This window comes from Daphnia carinata, chromosome 2 (genome assembly GCF_022539665.2).
Source record: "Daphnia carinata strain CSIRO-1 chromosome 2, CSIRO_AGI_Dcar_HiC_V3, whole genome shotgun sequence".
NCBI lineage: Eukaryota > Metazoa > Arthropoda > Branchiopoda > Diplostraca > Daphniidae > Daphnia > Daphnia carinata.
Window position 1 is genome coordinate 5,670,267 of NC_081332.1, and position 20,566 is coordinate 5,690,832.

At 41.7% G+C, this 20,566-nt stretch overlaps 3 protein-coding genes and 1 long non-coding RNA gene across 6 annotated transcripts; 1 reads left to right on the forward strand and 3 right to left on the reverse strand.

The window, feature by feature from the left end:
- Positions 1 to 1,117: 1,117 nt before the first annotated feature.
- On the reverse strand, positions 1,118 to 6,447 carry LOC130687007 (bumetanide-sensitive sodium-(potassium)-chloride cotransporter-like). Its single transcript, XM_057510166.2, has 15 exons — positions 5,935 to 6,447; positions 5,648 to 5,858; positions 4,342 to 4,833; positions 4,160 to 4,274; positions 3,950 to 4,089; positions 3,448 to 3,889; positions 3,116 to 3,373; positions 2,835 to 3,046; positions 2,531 to 2,772; positions 2,278 to 2,465; positions 2,034 to 2,199; positions 1,742 to 1,966; positions 1,508 to 1,668; positions 1,322 to 1,433; positions 1,118 to 1,257 (listed from the first exon to the last, which is right to left on the reverse strand). The coding sequence occupies exons 1-15, from the start codon at positions 6,243 to 6,245 to the stop codon at positions 1,122 to 1,124; spliced, it is 3,411 nt and encodes a 1,136-aa protein (XP_057366149.1). The 5' UTR covers positions 6,246 to 6,447; the 3' UTR covers positions 1,118 to 1,121.
- Positions 6,448 to 8,900: 2,453 nt separating this feature from the next.
- On the reverse strand, positions 8,901 to 14,295 carry LOC130686850 (bumetanide-sensitive sodium-(potassium)-chloride cotransporter-like). 2 transcript variants are annotated; one of them, XM_057510017.2, is made up of 24 exons: positions 14,129 to 14,295; positions 13,918 to 14,064; positions 13,746 to 13,856; positions 13,429 to 13,680; positions 13,218 to 13,368; positions 13,060 to 13,155; positions 12,793 to 12,981; positions 12,661 to 12,731; positions 12,481 to 12,598; positions 12,280 to 12,419; positions 12,106 to 12,211; positions 11,952 to 12,040; positions 11,643 to 11,880; positions 11,443 to 11,564; positions 11,022 to 11,157; positions 10,753 to 10,964; positions 10,451 to 10,692; positions 10,253 to 10,389; positions 10,049 to 10,178; positions 9,882 to 9,991; positions 9,691 to 9,805; positions 9,484 to 9,626; positions 9,312 to 9,402; positions 8,901 to 9,235 (listed from the first exon to the last, which is right to left on the reverse strand). In XM_057510017.2, exons 1-24 carry the CDS (start codon positions 14,264 to 14,266, stop codon positions 9,100 to 9,102), a joined length of 3,420 nt encoding a protein of 1,139 aa, XP_057366000.1. In that variant the 5' UTR covers positions 14,267 to 14,295; the 3' UTR covers positions 8,901 to 9,099. The 2 variants fall into 2 exon arrangements, with proteins under 2 accessions (XP_057366000.1, XP_057365999.1); XM_057510016.2 differs by having other exon boundaries at positions 9,312 to 9,408.
- On the forward strand, positions 11,867 to 12,192 carry LOC132087781 (uncharacterized). The gene is made up of 2 exons (XR_009420578.1): positions 11,867 to 12,036; positions 12,121 to 12,192. It is a non-coding gene; the product is annotated as an uncharacterized LOC132087781 (long non-coding RNA).
- Positions 14,296 to 15,234: 939 nt separating the features above from the next.
- Positions 15,235 to 20,230, reverse strand: LOC130686870 (bumetanide-sensitive sodium-(potassium)-chloride cotransporter-like). Of its 2 annotated transcripts, none has more exons than XM_059494230.1 (21): positions 20,073 to 20,218; positions 19,907 to 20,026; positions 19,628 to 19,840; positions 19,368 to 19,515; positions 19,207 to 19,302; positions 18,877 to 19,133; positions 18,685 to 18,799; positions 18,479 to 18,618; positions 18,342 to 18,394; positions 18,116 to 18,257; positions 17,808 to 18,045; positions 17,629 to 17,750; positions 17,429 to 17,564; positions 17,149 to 17,360; positions 16,851 to 17,092; positions 16,521 to 16,784; positions 16,337 to 16,446; positions 16,157 to 16,271; positions 15,943 to 16,085; positions 15,769 to 15,865; positions 15,235 to 15,686 (listed from the first exon to the last, which is right to left on the reverse strand). In XM_059494230.1, the coding sequence occupies exons 1-21, from the start codon at positions 20,103 to 20,105 to the stop codon at positions 15,551 to 15,553; spliced, it is 3,132 nt and encodes a 1,043-aa protein (XP_059350213.1). In that variant the 5' UTR covers positions 20,106 to 20,218; the 3' UTR covers positions 15,235 to 15,550. The 2 variants fall into 2 exon arrangements, with proteins under 2 accessions (XP_059350213.1, XP_057366021.1); XM_057510038.2 differs by having other exon boundaries at positions 15,240 to 15,686; positions 19,907 to 20,008; positions 20,073 to 20,230.
- Positions 20,231 to 20,566: the final 336 nt, after the last annotated feature.

Sequence of the window (20,566 nt, forward strand, 5' to 3'; positions counted from 1 at the left end):
TTGTTGTTTTCAGATACTGGTACTTCAATGCAAACACATGTTCACTGATACGAAGAGGATTATTGGTTATCGGAAAAATCTGGCAGACTCTAGCGGTTATCACGACCGCTGCGGACAAGGTGCGCATGAAAGCCAACGGACAACCGCCGTGGAAAAATCCCAAATTTGCTATGTGGAACAATGAGCCAGACCCAAGGACTTTCCCAAAGTCTGATTGTTTCATGTCATGTTCATTGTGCATTCCTCCTCTTGGCAACGATATGTAAATATGGGAACCATTAGCACACATCACGCCCACAACGTCTACGGCAGCACATTCTTGAATATGTCTTGAGTCCATGACATGGCAAAGAGTGTGGATACTGATAAACCCGTGCTGCATACATACTGTCAATGATATGCAGCGTCCTTTGAACTGTTTGCACTCTTCTTCTTTAGTCGTCACTTCTGACAGCTCACGTTCAAGTGCGGCAAAAATTATCAGTGGAATCCTGCTGGACATCCATAAAACCTTTAACCACCAGCTGTTACTTTACACCTCGGGAAATCCGATATCGTCGTGAAAAACAAGTTTGATTGACTGAATTTCCTCTTGATTTGAAAACAGGTTCCATTTGCTTCAGACAGTGCTAAACGTTTAAGAAAAGCGACCATTTTTCTTATTGTGTCAACACAGTTAGAGAAGGCGGATGTTTTTCTCGACAGTTTTTTACCTGACATTTGTTCGCCATAGTTTGGGATAGCAGCCGTATTTTTTTTTCAATCATCGCTATTTGTTATGCACAAGTGCACATCACTGTTTGTGCAATCATTTTTTGGCATTCTTACAGCTCCGTTCGTAACGAGGTATTTTCTTTATCTATGGGATCGTGGAGTTCGCACACGTGGGTGGGACAACCGAGAATGAAAAAACAGGAATTAAAATTTTATTTATGGGTACTTTACATTAGATGAGAATGATATATGTCCATGATAAATACGAAAATATTTTTAAAAAATAAACGATTCAAGTCCACCGACGTGAAAAGCATTGTATCTATACACCAAAATCTATTGTTTTTGGATGGATGAATGGTCATCCAAACATCACTTGTTATAGTCTTCACGAAGATCTATAAAAGTTAAGAATAAAAGGTGAGGACGGATGTGTGGTTGCCACGAACAAGCAAGAATGGTGGCATATTGGCCGTTAATGTTTCCAGCCAGCTCATGTAGAGCGGGCCACTGACTGTTCCTTTTCGCGATATAGGCAGAGTCCTAATCCAATTTGCATCACCGTTAGAGTAACAGTAATGAACTTCATTGAAAGAGGTGTACTTACATTACTACGAGATTGGCTTCGGTAGAATACTGCAGTAGCAATTCTCTGAGTCTCATGAAGTTGAACGTTTTCGGCTTCTGAGCCATCAGCTCTGATTCTTTAATGATTGGAGCTGGTTGTGATTATTCGTAAGAATAAAATGGGTTAGGTTAAGAAATCAATCAAATTTTCATTGACTGTACTTACCATTGGAATTTTGATTGGTCGAATCGTCATCTTTGCGTACGAAATCGTGAGTCAGTGCATCGAACCAGTTTTTCGTTTGTGAGGATGGAGGATATGTCATATCGGGGATCACAACCACGTCGGACACAGGTATGCGGAATTTGCTCAGCAATAGCCTCATGCTGTCATACGTAACAAATAAAAAAACCTTAACAAGTTTGGCTCCAATGTTTACACGTACAATAGTGAATCTACCTTTGCTGTTTGCTGTGCTGCTCTTCGTTGGCTTCCGCCAGGCAGAATACGCGTAATTTGGAATTGGCCCAGTTCGAACGTGTGGTCAAGATGTGGGGCAATAACATCGAGAGTCCACCGTCATCATAGAGCCACCACACATCGATGGTGCCCCGTTTTTGCTTCAAACGGAAACGAAAAAGGCTGTACTGCACTTCGGCAGGTAATTCGTTACCTTGAGGATCCCTTTTAACATTCCGGCAAAACGACATTTCAAGTGGATATTGATAGATATAGATAAGAGAATGCCTACTTGAATAAGACACGCGATTTTTTCATCCGCTTCTGTTCCACTGAAGAGACGGAAGTCATGTTGCTTTCCATGGGTGTCAATGCTATCTTGTTCCGCCTAATTTTGCCACCTCGCGTTTCATCCAGCGTGTATTCGGAAACGGAGCTGGCCATACTTCCAGTAATGGCTGCAAACAAAATATCAGACATGCAACATGCAGCTCTTGAAAGAGTGATACACGTAAAGCAATAAGATCTATGCTTACTGTATGGTGTTCCAGTTGATGCTGTGCTACCGTCTAATGTATTAATATACTGAGGGTTGTCGATACCTTCCGACTTTTGTTTTCCATTGCTAAACTCATCCGTGACAAAGTCCCCAATGATTCCCGTGTAATCGAGCCCTTCCTGGACGCGTAGAACCGCAACTGCGACATTCATTTCCAACGCCGTGCTATACAGAGAAACGTTCAGTAATTAAACAGGAAAATGCTAATAAAGAAAGTCTCTCAATCTGACTTGATAGCGGCACAGTAATCGTCAATTTCGTCGTTTTTGTTTGTACGCCATTCACTTTGGAAACCGAGTAACAGAATGTTAGGCTTCATTTTCCCAACTCCCGTGGCCTGCAGCAGAGCTCCGACTCCATTCGGGAACGATAAATTATCCATTAACGAATAGAATGCTTTCGTTTTGTGAGCACGCAGCCAGCACGAAGACTTTTTGATCCTTAGAGAACGTTGTTTATGATTTTGTCTTTCCTGTTTAATAAGAACACGATGAAATGATAAAAAGGTCTTGTTTCAGTAAGATGAACTAATACCTTCAAGATATCACCGCAGACCATTAGAGAATTGTTTTTGCAAAGAAGGTAGGCAAAGTCGACCAGAGATGGACGCATATTAGGTAAACCGGTCATGACGAGAATTTGCGGAGTATACGTTTTAACGTGATCTTCGATATTACTGAGTTGTTGAACAGTGATAAGGGCTGTCTTGTAAACTTGAGCTTGACCAGAAGAACCCCAGTTGACATCTGCGCAAAACAGGTATGTTGTTAACATCTTATGGAATTATTATTAGCAGGGGAGTTGCTGCAATTTACCTGGTTTACGATATTTGACAATAAGAAACAACGTCATAACGACAGTGGACGTCACCAATGCCGTGGGCCAGCTGCACAAGAACATTGCCGACACGGAAAGACCGCAGCCTAATAAGCTGAGCCATTTGTTATAATATTGGAAGGTAGGACGCCATCCTACAGGTTGGATCAGGTCAATGTGGAAGGTGGAGAAATTAACGAGCGCGTAAGATGCTAAATAACAGTTGGTAATTAGCGGAGCAATGATGTTCAGTTGAGCTAGAAAGAGAATGAAATTCAAATGATGTAATTGATAATTTTCAATCTAAATTAAATTGTTGTGTATAACTAACCGATGAGAACGCAAGCCAAGGCGATGATAAAAGTCAAGATGTAGGCACGAAGAGGCTCCTGACTCTTGCCATAACCTTTAGCGAAATATTGCAAATGGGGAAAGAGACGATCTTGACATAAAGCCTGGAACACTTTAGGAGCCGAAACGAAGCAGGCCAAAGCCGAACTGAGCGTTGCGGCGAAACATCCGGCGTAATTGAGAGGCCCAAAAGCCGAGACTAAAGTCATGACTTGGAAACTGTTGTGCAGTCCCCATTCGCAATCCTGTTCCAGGCACAGTTCGATGTAGTTATTCAGAGTAGCCGTGTCGTTATAATCAGTCGAAATTCCCGTGGCATCACGAAGTACAGTAGCTCCGGCGATGATGGCGAAAATGATGTACGAAACGGACGTCACAGCGATGGCTAGTAAAGTGCCTTTAGGGATAGCCACTGAAGGATCCTACAGTTTTAACATTTCTTTTTTAAATCACGTCGCGCTTTAAATAAAACTGGGGCATACCTTTAAATCGCCAGAGATATTGGCCCCAGCCAAAATGCCTGTGGCGGCTGGAAAGAAAATGGAGAAGACGGAGAAGAAATTCTGCTGGAATCCATCAAAAACGCGATAGTCGGAATAGAAGTTAGACGACAGCAATTCAACTGGAACGAGAAAACACAATCAACTATAAAGATCATTTCATTCCGGAATGATAAAACATTGAATTCTTACAGTCGTAACCGATGAAGCCCTTCGAAAACTTCTCAGCGTCCGTTGGCCCAATGAAACTTCCGAATATAAAGTTAGCCAACGCCACTACTAGGATCCCCATGAATAGCAACTGAGCCTGTAAAACACGAATGTGTAAACATATGAAAATACACAAATTTCAATGAACTACGAACAAATTATACTTTAGCCTCCCATTCCATTCCGATGCCCACGATCATAGCCAGGACAATGAGCGTTACGGATCCAACGATTCGAATATCATTGATATCACCATCGACAATTTGGACTCCGAGCTCCTTGAACATGTCATTTAGCGCTTCGCAGAAACCGACCGTGTGGAGCGAGACGGCCACTGCATTAGCTAAAGCGAAGATGATACCAATGGCCGCTCCGAACTCCGGGCCAAGGGAACGCGAAATCATGTAATACGTTCCTCCTCCTTTGATTTGGCCATTAGTACTGATGGCAGACATGGATAAAGCCGTAAGTGAAGTGACGGCCGTGGCCAGCAGTACAATAAGAATAGCTTGTCCGATTCCAGCCTCGGCGACAACCCAAGACAAACGGAGGAAAAGCATGACGCCCCAAATGTTGAGTAAACATCGAATAAGGACACCTTGAATCCAGCCAAACTTGACACCGGTGGCAGCCGTGTCTGTTCCAGAAGTTCCATTCTGCAGGTATAACAAGTTTTGTCGCAGGTTAACTATTTGTTATGTGATTGCTTTTAATAAAAAACAGGGAGTTATTTTAATGGGCAAGGCATAATTGAGTTTGCTCTCGTTTGAAAGCTGTTGGCAATCGCCATAGGATGCCATTAGCGATGATTACGCCCAACAGCATTTTAACTTGCGGTTTTTAACAATCATGGCTCAAGGTGCCGAAATTCGATAGAAAAAACACAACAATCTGAGAGTAATTATCGTTTACAAAAATAGGACGGTCTTGGTCATGAGGATTGACTCATGTTACATCGTTTCGCAAAAATGATTGCTTCTTTTTTTTTGTTAACTATTTGGGTAGTCTCCGATGGCGATGACCATTGATCGAGAATAAGCAATTAAGTATAAAAAGCCTTGGTTCCCCATGGTTTGCCTTTTACGAGTCCTTGCTTCAATAGCTCTCGGCTATGAGAAAATTGAAAGTCCGAAGGAAAAAGGCATGTGCTTGCGCTCGTATAGATTTTCTATATAGAAAAACGATGTTCAAAAGCGTTAGATTGTTTGCCGATAACGTGGTTAATGACCAGCGTAAACTTGTCCTCGTTCTGGATTCGTAAATGACAAAAGTGTTTAGAACACACACAACTCGAAGGCTTTTTTTTTTTTTCCTTTTCTATATCCCCCTCACCAATTCACCCAAATTTAACTTTAATATTACATGCGAAAGGTCTGTGTGCTACTTCCTTTCCTTCCACCAACATACGAAATACTATTCTACATGACACGTCTATACATTCGCGTAGCAATAAAAAACATTTTGAAATACCCGTTGGATGCCATGGTCTGTCCCGAGATGCAATTCGTCTAAGGTAGCCCGTGCTGCAACGGAATGCGCTTGATAGTTGTCCAAAGATGGTAGAGTCTCACGACTCAAATGGTGTCGTAAAGGCCTGTTCGTTCGGACGCTATCACGCAGGTGAGCTTTTAACGCACTTCCGTAGCGGTTCTGGTCGAGAACAGCCGGCAGTAAACTAATTCTGTGAATAATTCAATTGTTTGTATTTTTTTAAACGTTAATTGCTGTTTACTATAACAAATACAAAAAGTACGAACCCTTTAGAATGTTCACGGATGCTTCCAATGCCTCCAATGGCTGACGGACGTGCAGGTTGCGATAGATTGATATCATCAATGGTAACGTAAGAAGAAGCGGTAAATTCGGACCGGTTGGCGTTTGACTGCTGGCCGTGATTCACTGATGCCCTACGTCTTGGCATATTGACCATCATCATTTCACTAGTGTCCAGTCGTTGGATGCTGAAACGCGAAACACGCTGAGGTGGATGACGATTAGAATCCTCTTCCCGAATCTGATTGGGTAGGACGATGTCACATCCGGCATCTAAATGATGTTGGTTCTCCATTTTTTTTTTTTAATTTTATAAGGCAGTAGGATTTAAATTGACAATAGTCCACGTGATAGAGAGTGAAATAGAAAAAAAAAAAACTATAAATAACTTGGGATTTCAATCGATAACGCCGGCCAAGAAACGGGCCATTGTTGGTCGACAGAAAATGAGCGGGACACGTTTTTTTCAACAAGGAGTATATCTTCGGCAGCGGATGGAAGGCAATTGGGCCTCCTTCCTTTCTCTTGCTGGCCTTTTTATTGGATTACGAGTCCTTGGAACACCTTCTGGGTTCGGTGCGAGTGTACTTTACACGCTCTCTCTCTATTACGTTATGGCCCCCGCCGCGCTGCCTCTTGTTGCTTGTGCGTCTCGTGTCCCTCATCTATAGCAAACCGGTTCTTTATTTTCTTGACGGGAAAATAATACGGTACTTTTTTTGTGTGTGTCTCAACACGTTTTTTTTTTTCATCCGCCGTGCAACGCCTATATACATCCCGCAATTATCGGGCGCTTATCTCTATCTGTACACATATCCGGTGTTTGTGTACAAGACCTGCCGCTCTTTTATTTTAATATTAATTGCATATCCCGTTTCGTGATAAAAATAAACTGATCAACATGCGTTTGGAAATTCCTTGTTAATATTTTTCGTTTGCTGTTTGTGACCGATTTGTTATCACTGGCGTGGCGGCCTTCGTAACGAGCAAAGAGCTGTTATTCTCTTCCAAGTTTATACCGTTTGCTAAACACCCATAAAATAGTCGTATTCTTTTTTTTTATTATTATTGCGATGAAATTTTCAAATTAAAAGTATTGAAACAACAACACATTTTCAAGATCGATAGTCTTTTTCTGGGGCTATTATTGCTCGACCGGATAGAATCGCTCAATTGAATCAAGGCACGTGAAATCTCTGCAAACGTTCAATGTAAAGGACGAGATAACCTTGAAGCCATTAGCACAACAAACTACGACGAAAAATTGTCAGGCAAAAATTACATCATGCGACATACCAAATAAGTTAGTTCATCAGCAAACTTGACCTAATATTATGCGCTCTGTCAATGTCTTATCCTGTTCTTTGCATGCTTAACATGCAAAGCTTCATTACATGCGCGCAGTGGCTTTAAAAAAAGAGCTTGAGGTCGCACCCTAAAGAAAGTAAACTATCACATTTTATAGTGCTTCGGGTTTTGCAACTGTTAAAAAGCTTGTTTATCGCCACTGGAGATCCTATATTTGTTTGTGTTTTAATGTATTCATGAGAGGTGCGCATTGAAAAAAAATCTATGAATATTTTCCTTCGATCGACCAGTCGATCAATGTTTTTTTTTTTGCGAGTCCAATCGTAAGAAACAATTCCAGACAGACGCGATTGTTGATGCATTTGCAATTGAATAAAATATAGGCCTTCTTATTTTACGTCTGGCTGCTGTTAACATAAATTCCTTGACCCAGTTCGTTAAACTCGTGTTTCTCCACCCCACCCAAACATTTCTATCGATTCTTTTTTTGTTTTGTTTCAAAATTAAAGAGAATCAAACTAAATGATGTGCAATTGTGTGGCTTTTGGATTTCATGGCACACAGTACGTCTTTCTACGTTGATTTACCTGTTTGCCCCCAGTCGATGTTTTTGGCAATTTTGGTTTCTTAAAGATACTGCGTAGTGGTATGTTCTACGGCCTGCGTTGATGGAGATGCTTTGAACGACGTAGTTAGTAAAGCGTCGACGTGCCGAGAGTTCGTTTCCTTATACTTATTATATGAACCTGTTTACTGATTACGCTCGTATCGTGTGAAACTCAATGTCCTGGTTGATTAGAAAGGTCTTTTAGTACGTGAGTGCGAAAAGTAGGTTCACTTAACGAACAAGCACGTACCACAGTTTATTAGTTTCGTGAGAATTAAAGGGATGACGAGCTTGCTACATCGCACACAATAATCTATATTGATCTCGTGCTATAAATTCTAATCTCAGCTGATTACGACAGTTTCCGATACCTCTCGTTAGCTTACACACGCGATCCGGTTTGATCAGGATATTAGCCCCACATCCTTGCCCGAGGATGTTTAACTTCATAATCTGCATCCATCCTACGATTAGTGTCAAGATCTGAGGATTTCAACATTCACGTGTTCGGGTACATTGATAATTGAAACCAGTTTGCTCTTTTCAAAAGGCTGTTGGGAAACTTGCAAATTTTTGCATTCCATTTGCAAGTAAACAAAAAAAAAAAAATATACCGCGGGAGAAAACATGAACTTTCACTTGGCACTTGCGTGTCTGGCCCACAGATCGCCATCTTCCAAGGTAACCTGTTGCTCTCCTTCTTTTTCTGTGTTCTATATATCCAAGATGAAATAGCCTGTGCGCGCAAAAATCAGCAATAAATTAAAGGCATTCCAGTTCCGGGTGTTGTTACAACCATATATATATATAAGTCTGCTCTTGTTTTATAACTTGTTCCATGACCTAAACGATGGCCGTTACAAAACCAGGCTGTGCCAAGTGGTTTTTCCCGATGATGTTTTACCTGCCCGTCGGCCATGGAAAGAGAAAAAAAAACGAGTATCGGCCGACAGGTCTTTTTCTTCTTCGCGACCTTGGTACCACGGTACACGAGGAGTGTTATTTAAGAATATCCAGCAGCAACGAACAAACAGGTAGGTCGCAATTCGTTTAATTCTTTTTTTCCGCATTTGATTTGCTATCGTCTCGTAAGAAAGAGACTTGATATAACTATAACAAGGTTATTACAACAGTTTTAGTTAACGCGATAGACACTATAGCGCTTTATAATGAACCGGATTATTTTGCGGTTCGATTTTTTTTTTTTTTATGATACCCTCTGCCGATTTTGGTATTAAGAGTAGAAGGTCAGTACAGACGATTGGTTGCCTCTGATCAGCAAAAAGGGTGGCATATTGGCGGACAAGGTCTCCAACCAAGCCATGTAGAGTGGGGCGCCGATAGTTCCTTTACGGGGCATCGGCAGTGTCCTTTAATTAATTATTGATTAAAAAGGCAATTTAAAAAAAAATTCTAAAATTATCATGTTGAGATTGATTCGCTTACATTACTACCAAATTGGATTCGGAAGAATGTTCAATCAACAGCTCTCGCAATCTTAAATGACGATCGGTTTTGGTACGCATAGCAACCAGTTCTGTTACTAAAAATGAAAAAAGAAAATGGGATCAAAACATTCGATGATTGTTTTGCATACAAACACAGGGCGCACGTATACCTGGCAGTTGGTCACGGCCAACAAAATCCCGGATGAGGCCATCAAACCATGTTTTCGTCGGTTCTTTAGGTGGTTGTTTAATATCCTTAATGACCGTCAAATCCGAATAAGTGATTCGAAATTTAGCTAAAAGAGCCGCCATCCTGTATGTACGTGAATGCAGCTTTGTTTTAAAGAGATATCTTGTTTGCTAATTTCCGGATTTACCCTTTCCGTTCGTTCTCTAAATCTTCGTGACCCGTTGCGACGCAAAAGACGCGCAATTTACATGAAGACCAGTTTGATCTCGTATGGATAATGTGGGGAAGTAATAACGTCAGCCCTGAAGTGTATGCAAAATTGAGACATTGAAATGTCCTTTTTTTCAATATCGTGATGCAGGGCTGAAAATGGATTACCTCCATCGTCGTAGAGCCACCAGACGTCGATCAAACCTCTTCGCTGTTTACATCGGAAGGTAGTAATGCAAGTAACAATGTGCTTTGGCAACGCTTTCCCTCGTCGATCCCTTTTCATTTGAAGTAGTTTAACAAGGTTTTATGAGGATCTTTTTTTTCGAACTTACGTTAATATCGGAGAATCCAATTTGGACCGTTTTCTTGTTCTTTTGTTTTCCACTTCGACTTGCACCGCCTCGTCTTGGTTTCCCACGGTAATTTCTGATCCTGACGCTGAATCCATGCTGATTGTGCTTGCTTTACGTTGTTTACAAAGAACTCACAAGTCAGAGATGAAAAGATACGTATCAACGTGATTAACGTCCACATACCTGAGGATGACCGATGCAGGTTGCCCAACGTGTTAAGAATATAATCTTCGTCGTCTAGATCAGTTAACATAGCGGTGTAATCCAGACCTTCTGGCGTACGGAGAATGGCCACCGCTACGTGCAGATCAAAGCCCGTGCTAAGGGGATATCTCATTATTTAAAAATTGAATTTGGAATGAATCGAGAGCTTCTACTGACTGTATGGCAGCAAAGTAGTGGTCGAGTGAGTGATGTTCGCAGACTTGCCAATCGTTCTTGAAGCCGAGCAGCAAGATGTTGGGTTTCATTTTGCCAACACCTGCGGCTTGAAGTAGAGCTGACGTTCCTTGTTGCAAGTTCACGTCGTTAACCAGTGTGAAAAAGCCATTAATCCTGTGATCCCATAAATATTGATAAGCTTTCTTGCTTATTTGACTTCGATCGTTTGAAGATTGGTGGCCCTACATGAAGAAAGTCGAAATGAATTTACAGCTTGCTTCATCCAAAAATAAAGAACTCACTTTCATAATATTAGCGCAGATGAGTATGGAATTCTTCTTGCAAATGAGATAAGCAAAATCGACGAGCGCTGGACGAGAAGCTGGATGCCCAGTCAGAGCCAAAATCTGAGGCCTATAGTTTTTAACATGATCCTCGACGTGCACCAACTGTTGGATGCTAGTCAACGCCTCACTGTAAGTCTGTGCTTGGCTTGATGATCCCCAGTTGACCTCTATCGCATTAAAGTGTTAATACGATTTAATAAAGTATTCTTTTTCGTGGTACCTACCTGGATTTCTGTAGTGAACGATGAGGTAGAAAAAGAGGACGATGGCTATCGTGATGAGAGCCACTGGCCAGCTTATCAAAAACATACCAACCACACATAAAGCGGCTGTTAGCAAGCTCAGCCACATGTTGTAGTACTGTTAAAGCAACACAATTATTAATCATAATTGACTGTCGAATCACGCGTCCAGCTAATTGGATGTTAAATGAAACGTTTCTCTATCCCTATAAGTGTTATGCGGATCACGTAATCCATTTCAATTGCGCTGTCATTGAAATTCGTGCCAGCGTTCGTGATTCCGTTCAAACACAACACGCCATCTATACAGAACGAGCTGAACGCTCCGGCACATACAACTGAGCTTATCATACGTTTTTTTCTTTGTGTGGACAATTGCTCGTTTCACACGTTTCCTGTGTACCTTAAAGGTGGGTCGCCAACCGATCGGCTTGACCAAACTGACGTGGAACGTCGAATAATTCATGAGGGCGAACGTGGCCAAGAAAAAATTGGAAATCAACAGAGCGATCACGTCCAAATGGGCTGTGAAAAAGCAAAATAGCAAATTCAAAACATTTAGGTTACATTTGAATAAAGAAAAAAAAATACAGGAACTCTTACCGATCAAGACAAAGACGAGCGCTAGGACGAAAGTAAAAGCGTACGCTCTAATCGGTTCATTGGATTTTCCGTAACCTTTACCCAGAACGCCAACTAACCAATAAGGATAGAGTTTGTCTTCGGCGATGACCTGCAACAGTTTCGGACAAGAGACGTAACTGGCCAGCGCCGAGCTAAGACTAGCGGCAAAGCATCCGGCGTAATTTAACGGGCCGAAACCCGAAATGAGCGTCATTGCCTAAAGTCGTGTGGAAGACTGATCTTTTACATCAGTCATTTAAATTTGGATCCATTTCATGGCTTGTTTACTTGGTAATCGTAATAAATTCCGTAAGTGCAGTTGTTGGAGACGCAGTCCAAATGAGTCCCATTTCTAAAATCGTCCACGCTGCCAGTAGCTATGCCATATAATTAAGTTTAATAATTCAATTAATCTGTTTTGATTTTATAGAGAAATGCTTACCTGCTCTTTTCATAGTTGCTCCGCATATTATAGCAACAAAGGCGTAAGAGAGGCTCGTGATACAAATGGCAAGGATTGTACCTTTAGGTATGGCGCTGTTGGGATCCTGAATAAATAATGAAATGCTCATGTAAGGCATTTTAATTTAAAGTAAAAAAAAAAAAAAAGAGTTACCCTTAAATCACCAGAAACATTAGCGCCAGATAAGATACCAATTCCGGCTGGAAAGTAGACGGAAAAGACGGAGAAAAAGTCCTGCATTTGTCCGTCAGTAACCGTGTAGCCAGGACTCCAGTTTTCTCGGATGAGCTCCACTATTAAAAAGGACGTTGTTTTTTTCCCATGAATTTATTTAAATTATTTGTTTTACCCTACAGTCATAGCCCAGGAATCCTTTGGCTTGCTTCTGTTCAGAACTGCCAGGGCCCATTATGCTTCCGACAAGAAAATTGGACAATGCTACCAGCAGAATAACCAACATCACTCCCTGCGTCTAAAATTTTGCGAAATATTAATTAAGGCCATTAATATTTAAAATAACCAATCAACGATTACCTTTGCTTCGTATTTAGCTCCGAGCCCACAGAGAGCGCAAACGGCAATCATTGTAATAGTTCCGATAATACCTATAGTATAGTAGGGAAGCATTACACTTTGATTTGCTTATTTAACTGAGTAATGCTTTACGGATGTCGTTGTCTGCTCCATCGACGATAATTGCTCCGCCACCATAATTCCTCATTACATCCTGAACCGATTGGCAGAAACCGACTATATTTAGCGACGCGTTAATCGCATTGGCGATGGCGAAAATCACTCCTATTGATCCACCAAACTCAGGTCCCAATACTCGACTCATGACGTAATAAGTCCCACCTAGTTTTTGAATGCCAGACAACGAAAACTATATTTGAAGAACTACAAAGGGAAGAACAAAGGCTAGTGGATGTCTACCTCCTCCTATTTCACCGTTCGTAGCGATGGCCGACATTGAGAGAGCCGTCATCAAGGTGATAAATGTAGAAATAGCTATAATGATTAACGTCTGCCCTGTGTTTCAACAATCATAAGCATTATCAATTGTTTCAATATGCATAAGAATGAAGACTTACATATCCCTGAAAGAGCCACAACCCACGAGATTCGGAGGAAAAGCATAATACCCCATATGCTCAACATGTTGCGGATGAGCACACCTTCGATCCATCCGAATTTGTCGCCAACAGGCACCGGTATTTCTTTGTTAGGATCCAGGCTGGCAACCTGTTGTTGTGCAAATAGATTTTAAACAATGAATCGAAATGCATCGTAACAGGACGTTACGTTCTGTTTTCTTGAAACAGGTTCGTGTAAGTCTTCCAACGTCGGACGTGAATTGGATCGAACGTTGAAGAAGTTGATGTAGTTGGCAATGCGTGGAACTGTTTCCGTATTGGTAGAGGTCGAACCTCTACGGCTCAAGTTCATTCCGAATCGTCTGAGGCTGGATTGGATCCGACCCAAACGAAAACTGTTTTGCGAATTCGTGTCAATCAGAGACGCACGCCGTGAAGGCGGAATGGTTGCAATATTTGGCTAGAAAGATAATGAAATGGTGTTATTTAAATTTTGCTTATGTCTCAAGATTACAATGTACGGGCCTCATCGGCTAACGTGAAGGCTTCGTTATCCATTGCGATTCCGGATGGAACGGTTGCCAGAGTTGGTGGTAAGATGGTTGACCTTCTTCTGTTGCCCGGCAATTCTATCGTCTAAACGTAATTCAACATAATCAAATGGGTCATAATTAATTCATTCCAAGCCTTGAAGTACCTCTTGCTGGTCTCCAGCGTCATTCGATTCATTGCCAACATCAGTCACTCCAAATGCTTCGTTGGTCATTTCAACTCCGTATGGAACTGTAGCCAAACTCGGTGGAACCATGGTAGATCTTCTTCTATGATTAGGAATGTCTAGCGTCTAATATTATATACCTGGTATCAATATATTCGATTGTCAAAATCATCTGAAAGCCGTACAATACCTCCAGTTGGATTCCAGTGTCTTGGTGAGCATCTTTGCCGGAATTGCGCACATCTTCCGACGGAAGGCTCGCTGGTGGATCCACTAGAATACGAATACCACACGTGCCTTCATCACCAGCCGTTTCATCTTTCGACATATTCAACCACTAGCTTCCAAATTTGTGTCACTGAGTTAATGCAACGAATAAACAGCTGTGAAGGCAAAAGAGTTTCTTTTATATTAGATCGGTCATGGCGAACGTATAAACTCCACCCTTTGCGATTGTCGCAAGCTGGTTTGAAATGTTTCTCGTTCTCCTCCTATTGGGTGTCCCACCTTTGGCCCGCGCCAACGTGCCCTTATTTAATCAAGGTAATTCGTCATCATGTCGCCTTAATCGATGCTAAAGAAAAAAAAAACACTTTCCTTGCCTTTTTGGAGACAAAACTCAAAAATTTTTCTTGCCTATAAAGACTTTTTAAAACGGGTCATAATCCTTGATACGCATATAACAAGGTGGTTACTATGTCCCAATCTCAAGTGAGAGTGCAACAACTGGAAACCTAGGTTTAGCCAGAGGATGTTACATTCTTATCGAGTTGAAATACCGGTCATACTGGCATGTATTAAAATAATAGAATAAAGTAAATGTTTTGAAAAATAGTCTGGGTTGACAGACGATAGAATGGAATATAAACCAGTTAGACCCGCTTGAAACAGGTGTGTTTATTTATACGTAACCAGAAACTGGGGATTTATTCTTACGTCTCGTGATTTGCTATAATGTTTAATTATGCAATCTCTTGACTCCCCATTTCCTGCAGAAACAGTTATACATTTTCAACTGAAACTTTGACCAATGACTGACCTCTTTCTGTATGGAGATTACAGCCAATTTAAGCTAATAACTATGACCGATCACGCTTTGCTAGGCCTGGAGGTTAAAAAGGGTTTTTCCCTGCCAAGGAAAATCTATTGGATTTTATTCTTATTAGATTGTTATAAACAAATAAAAACACTGTACAGAATTATTAACAATACAACTTTTTCCACGCTCGATGGATGGATTTACTCTACTCAGGGGCGGAATGCAGCGCACAGCATAACGCTCACGCTTCTTACGATCCTTAGGATTTGCTACCCCTTGCTTTCCTGTGGAACAGGTGCGTTTACGAAAATCTTTAACGATTTAAGAGCTACGGACATTCGCAATTTCATGTATTATTATCTAACGGTCTGCGGCATTAACCTCATTTGAACTCGAGGATCATACGAAGGCAATAGACACAGTTTTGTTTTTTTATGTTTAAAACTCTTTTTCGGTTTTACACTTACGTTTTAGTGTTATAGGTTCTGTCGAATTTACGTATAGGACGACGATGTGGAGCATATGTCGCATATACTATGCGACAGATTAGCCATTGTCTGATGTAAAACTTGTTTAAGCGTAGAAGGTCAGAACAGACGTTTGATTTCCACGAACGAGCAAGAATGGTGGCATGTTGGCGGTCAACGTCTCTAACCAAGCCATGTACATGGGTGCACTAACGGCCTCCTTTCGCGCAATTGGTAAAGTCCTGTGTTGAAAAAAAATGGAACCAGCAAGTTTGGTTAGTGAACTTTCGTGCGACAAATGCAAACAATTCGATTGGTACTCACATGACGACCAGATTTGAATCTGAGGAATGATCGACTACCAATTCTCTCAGTCTACAGTGTCGATCCGTTTTGGCCTGTAATGAGGACCGTTCCGTTTCTGTAACACACAACAAATTGTTAACATATCTTTTCTTAATAATCGTTAACATTGGTTGGTGTTCTTTCCCGTGTTACCAGAGAGCTCTTCTCGCCGGATGAAGGGGCGGATGAGACCATCAAACCAGTTCTTTGTTGACTCTTTTGGTGGTTTGCTCAAGTCCGTGATGACTATCAGATCGGAGTAGTCGATACGGAATTTATCTAACAAGGCCGCCATCCTAACCGACAGAAATCATTTCAAGTTATGTGTGGCATCTCATCGATGTATTTTTGAAAGATGGATACATACCCCTCTCGTTCTTTCTCTACTTCTTCATGATTGTTCGCCGTGCAGAAAACACGTAACTGGCATGCCGTCCAATTCGATCGTGTACTGATGATATACGGCAGCAATAGAGTCAGTCCTGCGAGTCATTCTTGTGATGTAATCAAAAGCAAAAACAACTCGATGTCGTGCAATCAAACTTACCTCCATCGTCGTAGAGCCACCAAACGTCAATGGTACCTCGCAGATGCTTCTTTTGAAATCTAGTGATGTTATTGGAAATGTGTCGGGGGAGCTCATTGCCGTCACTTCCCCTGTTCCAGAATCATACAATTATTTTCGTGCACACTTGTGCTAGTTGTTTTTTTTTTTGCTTCCAGAAACTTACACTAGTTTCGAGTCCTTTTTGGATTTTTTCCCTTTCTTCGTGTCCTTTGATGTGTCAGGCAGATTGGCGTTACCCAACGGCGAATCGTTGATGTCCGTGTGTCTCTCAATGTCCGGTGTTCCAGGAGGGCTTTCCATCATGCTCGAGGGTCTATCTCCGTTAGAACTGATGTTTAACTCGTCCGCGTCGCCTAATATTGCGGAATAATCGAGCCCTTCCGATACGCGCAAAATGGCAACACCAACGTGCAAACTGAATCCGACACTGTGGAGCACAAATTTAGGTTAAAACAAAGAACTGAAATGATTGTGCAAATGTAGAGATACTGACTGTATAGTGGCAAAGTACTTCTTCAACGATTGGCTATCACAGACACGCCAGTCGTTCTTATAGCCGATGAATAAAATGTTTGGTCTGATTTTGCCGACACCTGCCACTTCTAGCATGGCAGATACGCCAGTTGGGAGGTCAACATTGCCGATGAGAGTACAGAATCCTTTGATTTCATTTTTGCGCAAATGTTTGTACGATTTTTTTAAAATCTCTCCACGCATTTTGGTGGTGACCTTGCCCTGTTTTCAATCAAAATTTATGGATCGATCTTTGTGGAATATGAGTTCCTCTGTACCTCAATGACATTGCCGCAAACGAGCATGGAATTTTTCTTGCAAATCAGGTATGCAAAATCGACTAGGGCCGGACGAGACCTTGGTGAACCAGTCAGGGCTAAAATGTGTGGCTGATAGTTCTTGACGTGCTCATCGATGTCCATCAGCTGTTGGATACTAGTCAAAGCGTCTTGCAAATTCATCGCCTGCGACGATGTACCCCAGTTGACGTCTATGATTGAAAAGACATATCATTCAGTGATTGCTCGTACTTGTTTTTAGATGTTCTTGCCAACGCACTCGGCTTGCGATAAAGCACAATGAAATAGAAGAAAAAGACGATGGCAAGCGTTACTAACGCCACTTTCCAATCAATCATAAACATGATGGCGATGCACAGGCAGGCACAAAACAAACTCAGCCATTTGTTGTAATACTATTACACAAAAAGAAACAAGAGTGAGTGGAATTCGGTTAGCTGAACTGAAAGCGAAATGTACCTTGAAAGTGGGACGCCAACCAACGGGTTGCACGAGATCGACGTGGAAACACGCGTAATTCAGAAATGCAAAGGTGATCAAGAAGAGGTCGGAGATTAGAAGAGCGATCATGTCCAATTGAGCTAAAGAAGAATAACATTACAGCTTTTTTCTTCCTTGAAAATAAAAGAGCAGCTTACCAATTAAGATGAAACCCAGGGCAAGGAAAAAGGTGAACAGATAAGCCAAATGAGGCTCTTTGGATTTGCCGTAACCTTTCGCCATCCAGCCAACCATCCAGTAAGGGTAGAGCTTATCATCGCCAATTACTTGTAGCAGCTTTGGACAAGAAATGTAGCTTGCCAAAGCCGTACTGAGCGTGGCAGCGAAACAACCTGCGTAGTTGAGGGGTCCGTAAGCCGAAATTAGCGTCATCAGCTATAAATATTTGGAACGATTGAATGATGGCGTTATCCAAATGCGTCTATAGTGCAGTTAGCGACCATACCTGGTAGTCGTTGTAGGAGCCATACGTGCAATTCGAGGGCCCGCAATTCAGAAATGTGCCGTTGTGGAAATCTTCGACACTTCCAGTGGCTTGTCGTTTGGTGGTTGCAGCGCATACGATGGCCACAATGGCGTACGAAATACTGCAAGTTAATAAATATTTTAATTACTTTCCACCTGTCTAACAGGTAGGGGACTCCGTGAACGTAATCTCAGTACTGCCAGACCTTGTACTGATGATGGCCCAGATTGTTCCTTTTGGGATAGCGTCACTAGGGTCCTATAGTAAACCACGTGTAAAACAAGCTACTCAGCATCTGCAAACTTCTTGTTAAAAGTAAACCATAAGGTTTTGGTGAATTACCTTTAAATCACCTGAGATATTAGCTCCGGCTAGAATTCCGATTCCAGCTGGAAAATAGACGGCAAAGACGGAAAAGAAATCTTGCATCATACCGCCGTTAAAGACGTATCCCGAATCCCAATTTTCTCGAATTAAGTCCACTTTTGCAATCATTTGAAAGATTATTTTCACGCATAAAATTATTATAATAAGAAAGAAATGTTTACATCTGTAACCCAAATATCCTCGAGCTTGAGACAGATCCGTTTGGGGGCCGATGAAGCTGCCAACAAAGAAATTAGCTAAAGCCACGGCCAGAATGACCACAAGCATTTGCTGCGTCTGAAAATGATAATAACGTGCTTTGTTTGACAAAAAGCTAATATTTTAATGCACAAGCTGCTCTTTCGACAACATACCAAGCTTTCGTATTTTGATCCTAGGCCACACAGAGCCCAGACTAAGATCATCAAGATTGTCCCGAGAATCCTTGTGTCATTGACCCCTCCGTCAACAATAGTGTAGCCACCGTAATTTTTCATGGTGTCTTGCAATGTTTGGCAGAAACCAACGACATTTAACGAACCATTAATTGCATTGGCCAGAGCAAAAAGAATGCCTATCGAGCCGCCCCATTCTGGACCCAAAATGCGGCTCATTACGTAGTATGTTCCTCCTAGACATCCACACATAATACTGTTGCTTGTACAATCATAATTTTAAATGCTTTTGAATCAAATGGATTTTACCTCCTCCAATTTCACCGTTGGTTACAATAGCCGACGTAGATAGGGCGGTGACAAAGGTGACGAATGTCGAGATCGAGATAATGATTAGTGTTTGCCCTGTTCGTGAATTCATACAGAGTTTAATTTAACGATTACGTAAATAAGAAGGCAACTGAACTTACAGATGCCGGCGAGAGCCACGACCCATGAAATGCGGAGAAAGAGCATGACACCCCAAATGTTAAGCATGTTGCGGATGAGGACGCCTTCGATCCAGCCGAATTTTTGACGCGGAATCTGTTCTGCTCCATTTATTCCACTATTAGCTGGCTGTCGTTGTCCGATTGCGAAAGAAATTACGTTTGTCAGTGAACATGGTACTGTTTTTTGTAAGGGTAGTGGAACTCAAGGGTAGAAGTAGTTGATTGCTGACGTAGAGTACCTTTTCCTCGACAATAGACTCATGAAGTTCTTCCATAGTTGGCCGTGTCCCTGTCGCGGCCATCTGGAAGATGTTGCTGTAATTGGCTAGCCGCGGAACGGCTTCGTGAGTCAGTCGCCTAGCTCCCGCTCCAAGTCGACGGAGGCTACCTCGCAGTTTAGACTCCGTATTGCCTACACGTAAATTTCCACCGACTGCCTGGTGCCTTAATATCTGTTACCTCCGAAAATGTTAGACTTCAATTGCAATGGTTCTCCAAATTGTTGGAACCAGACTTACATCTTCAGAAGTTTCAAATGCCAGGTTATCCATGCCAATACCAGAGGGAATGGTTGCTAAAGTTGGTCGTATGGATGCCCTCCGCACATTATTCGCCGGACCCTGTTTACATATCACAAACTAGAGATTTGGCTTTCAATGGCAACCAAGTTTGAGCACGTTATACCCCTTCATGGCCATCAAAAGTGTGATTATCCATTGCTGTTGAAGTTGTTGGTGGTGTGCGTTCGATCCAGCTGGCCACGTCCACCACAAAAGGTTCGAGTCTCCAGTTATCTAACACTGCATAGCAACTACGTCTTTCCACCTTTTATACGGCGCTTCATTCTCAGGTGAATTTTGTCGAATCTTTTTTTCTATCTTCTCGTTTGTTATTTTAGTAAGAGAACAGATTTGAAAAATGAGAACTTACTTCTTTATTCTGAAAACACGTCGCAACGTAGTGTTAGAGAAACGGCCATTATTACTATGCATCACGTTAACCTCTCAGTTCACGTTCGGCACGTCCGTCTGCGTTCAACTTACAGCATGTCGATGGGCTTTTATTTGCTGTTTTATTACTTATTCCAATTCTTATTTGTGTATCCTGTGCTAATTTTCTGAAATTCGCCGTTTAGCAAGTGAAATTGAATTTAAACTAAAACTTACAAATTTGCCACA

What these genes read in the sequence shown, in the direction of transcription:
- LOC130687007 (XM_057510166.2), bottom strand. Translation starts at nt 6,245, where the DNA reads ATGGAGAACCAACATCATTTAGATGCCGGATGTGACATCGTCCTACCC. An exon ending in ATCCGTGAACATTCTAAAGG is followed by an intron (nt 5,859 to 5,934) that starts GTTCGTACTTTT and finishes AATTATTCACAG; the next exon opens with AATTAGTTTACTGCCGGCTG. An exon ending in TGTCAAATATCGTAAACCAG is followed by an intron (nt 3,047 to 3,115) that starts GTAAATTGCAGC and finishes TGTTTTGCGCAG; the next exon opens with ATGTCAACTGGGGTTCTTCT.
- LOC130686850 (XM_057510016.2), bottom strand. Translation starts at nt 14,266, where the DNA reads ATGTCGAAAGATGAAACGGCTGGTGATGAAGGCACGTGTGGTATTCGT. An exon ending in TGTGGCTCTTTCAGGGATAT is followed by an intron (nt 13,156 to 13,217) that starts GTAAGTCTTCAT and finishes GTTGAAACACAG; the next exon opens with GGCAGACGTTAATCATTATA. An exon ending in GTTGGCGACCCACCTTTAAG is followed by an intron (nt 11,158 to 11,442) that starts GTACACAGGAAA and finishes TTGCTTTAACAG; the next exon opens with TACTACAACATGTGGCTGAG.
- LOC130686870 (XM_059494230.1), bottom strand. Translation starts at nt 20,105, where the DNA reads ATGGATAATCACACTTTTGATGGCCATGAAGGG. An exon ending in AGTCTATTGTCGAGGAAAAG is followed by an intron (nt 19,516 to 19,627) that starts GTACTCTACGTC and finishes GGACAACGACAG; the next exon opens with CCAGCTAATAGTGGAATAAA. An exon ending in GATTCAAATCTGGTCGTCAT is followed by an intron (nt 15,687 to 15,768) that starts GTGAGTACCAAT and finishes TTTTCAACACAG; the next exon opens with GACTTTACCAATTGCGCGAA.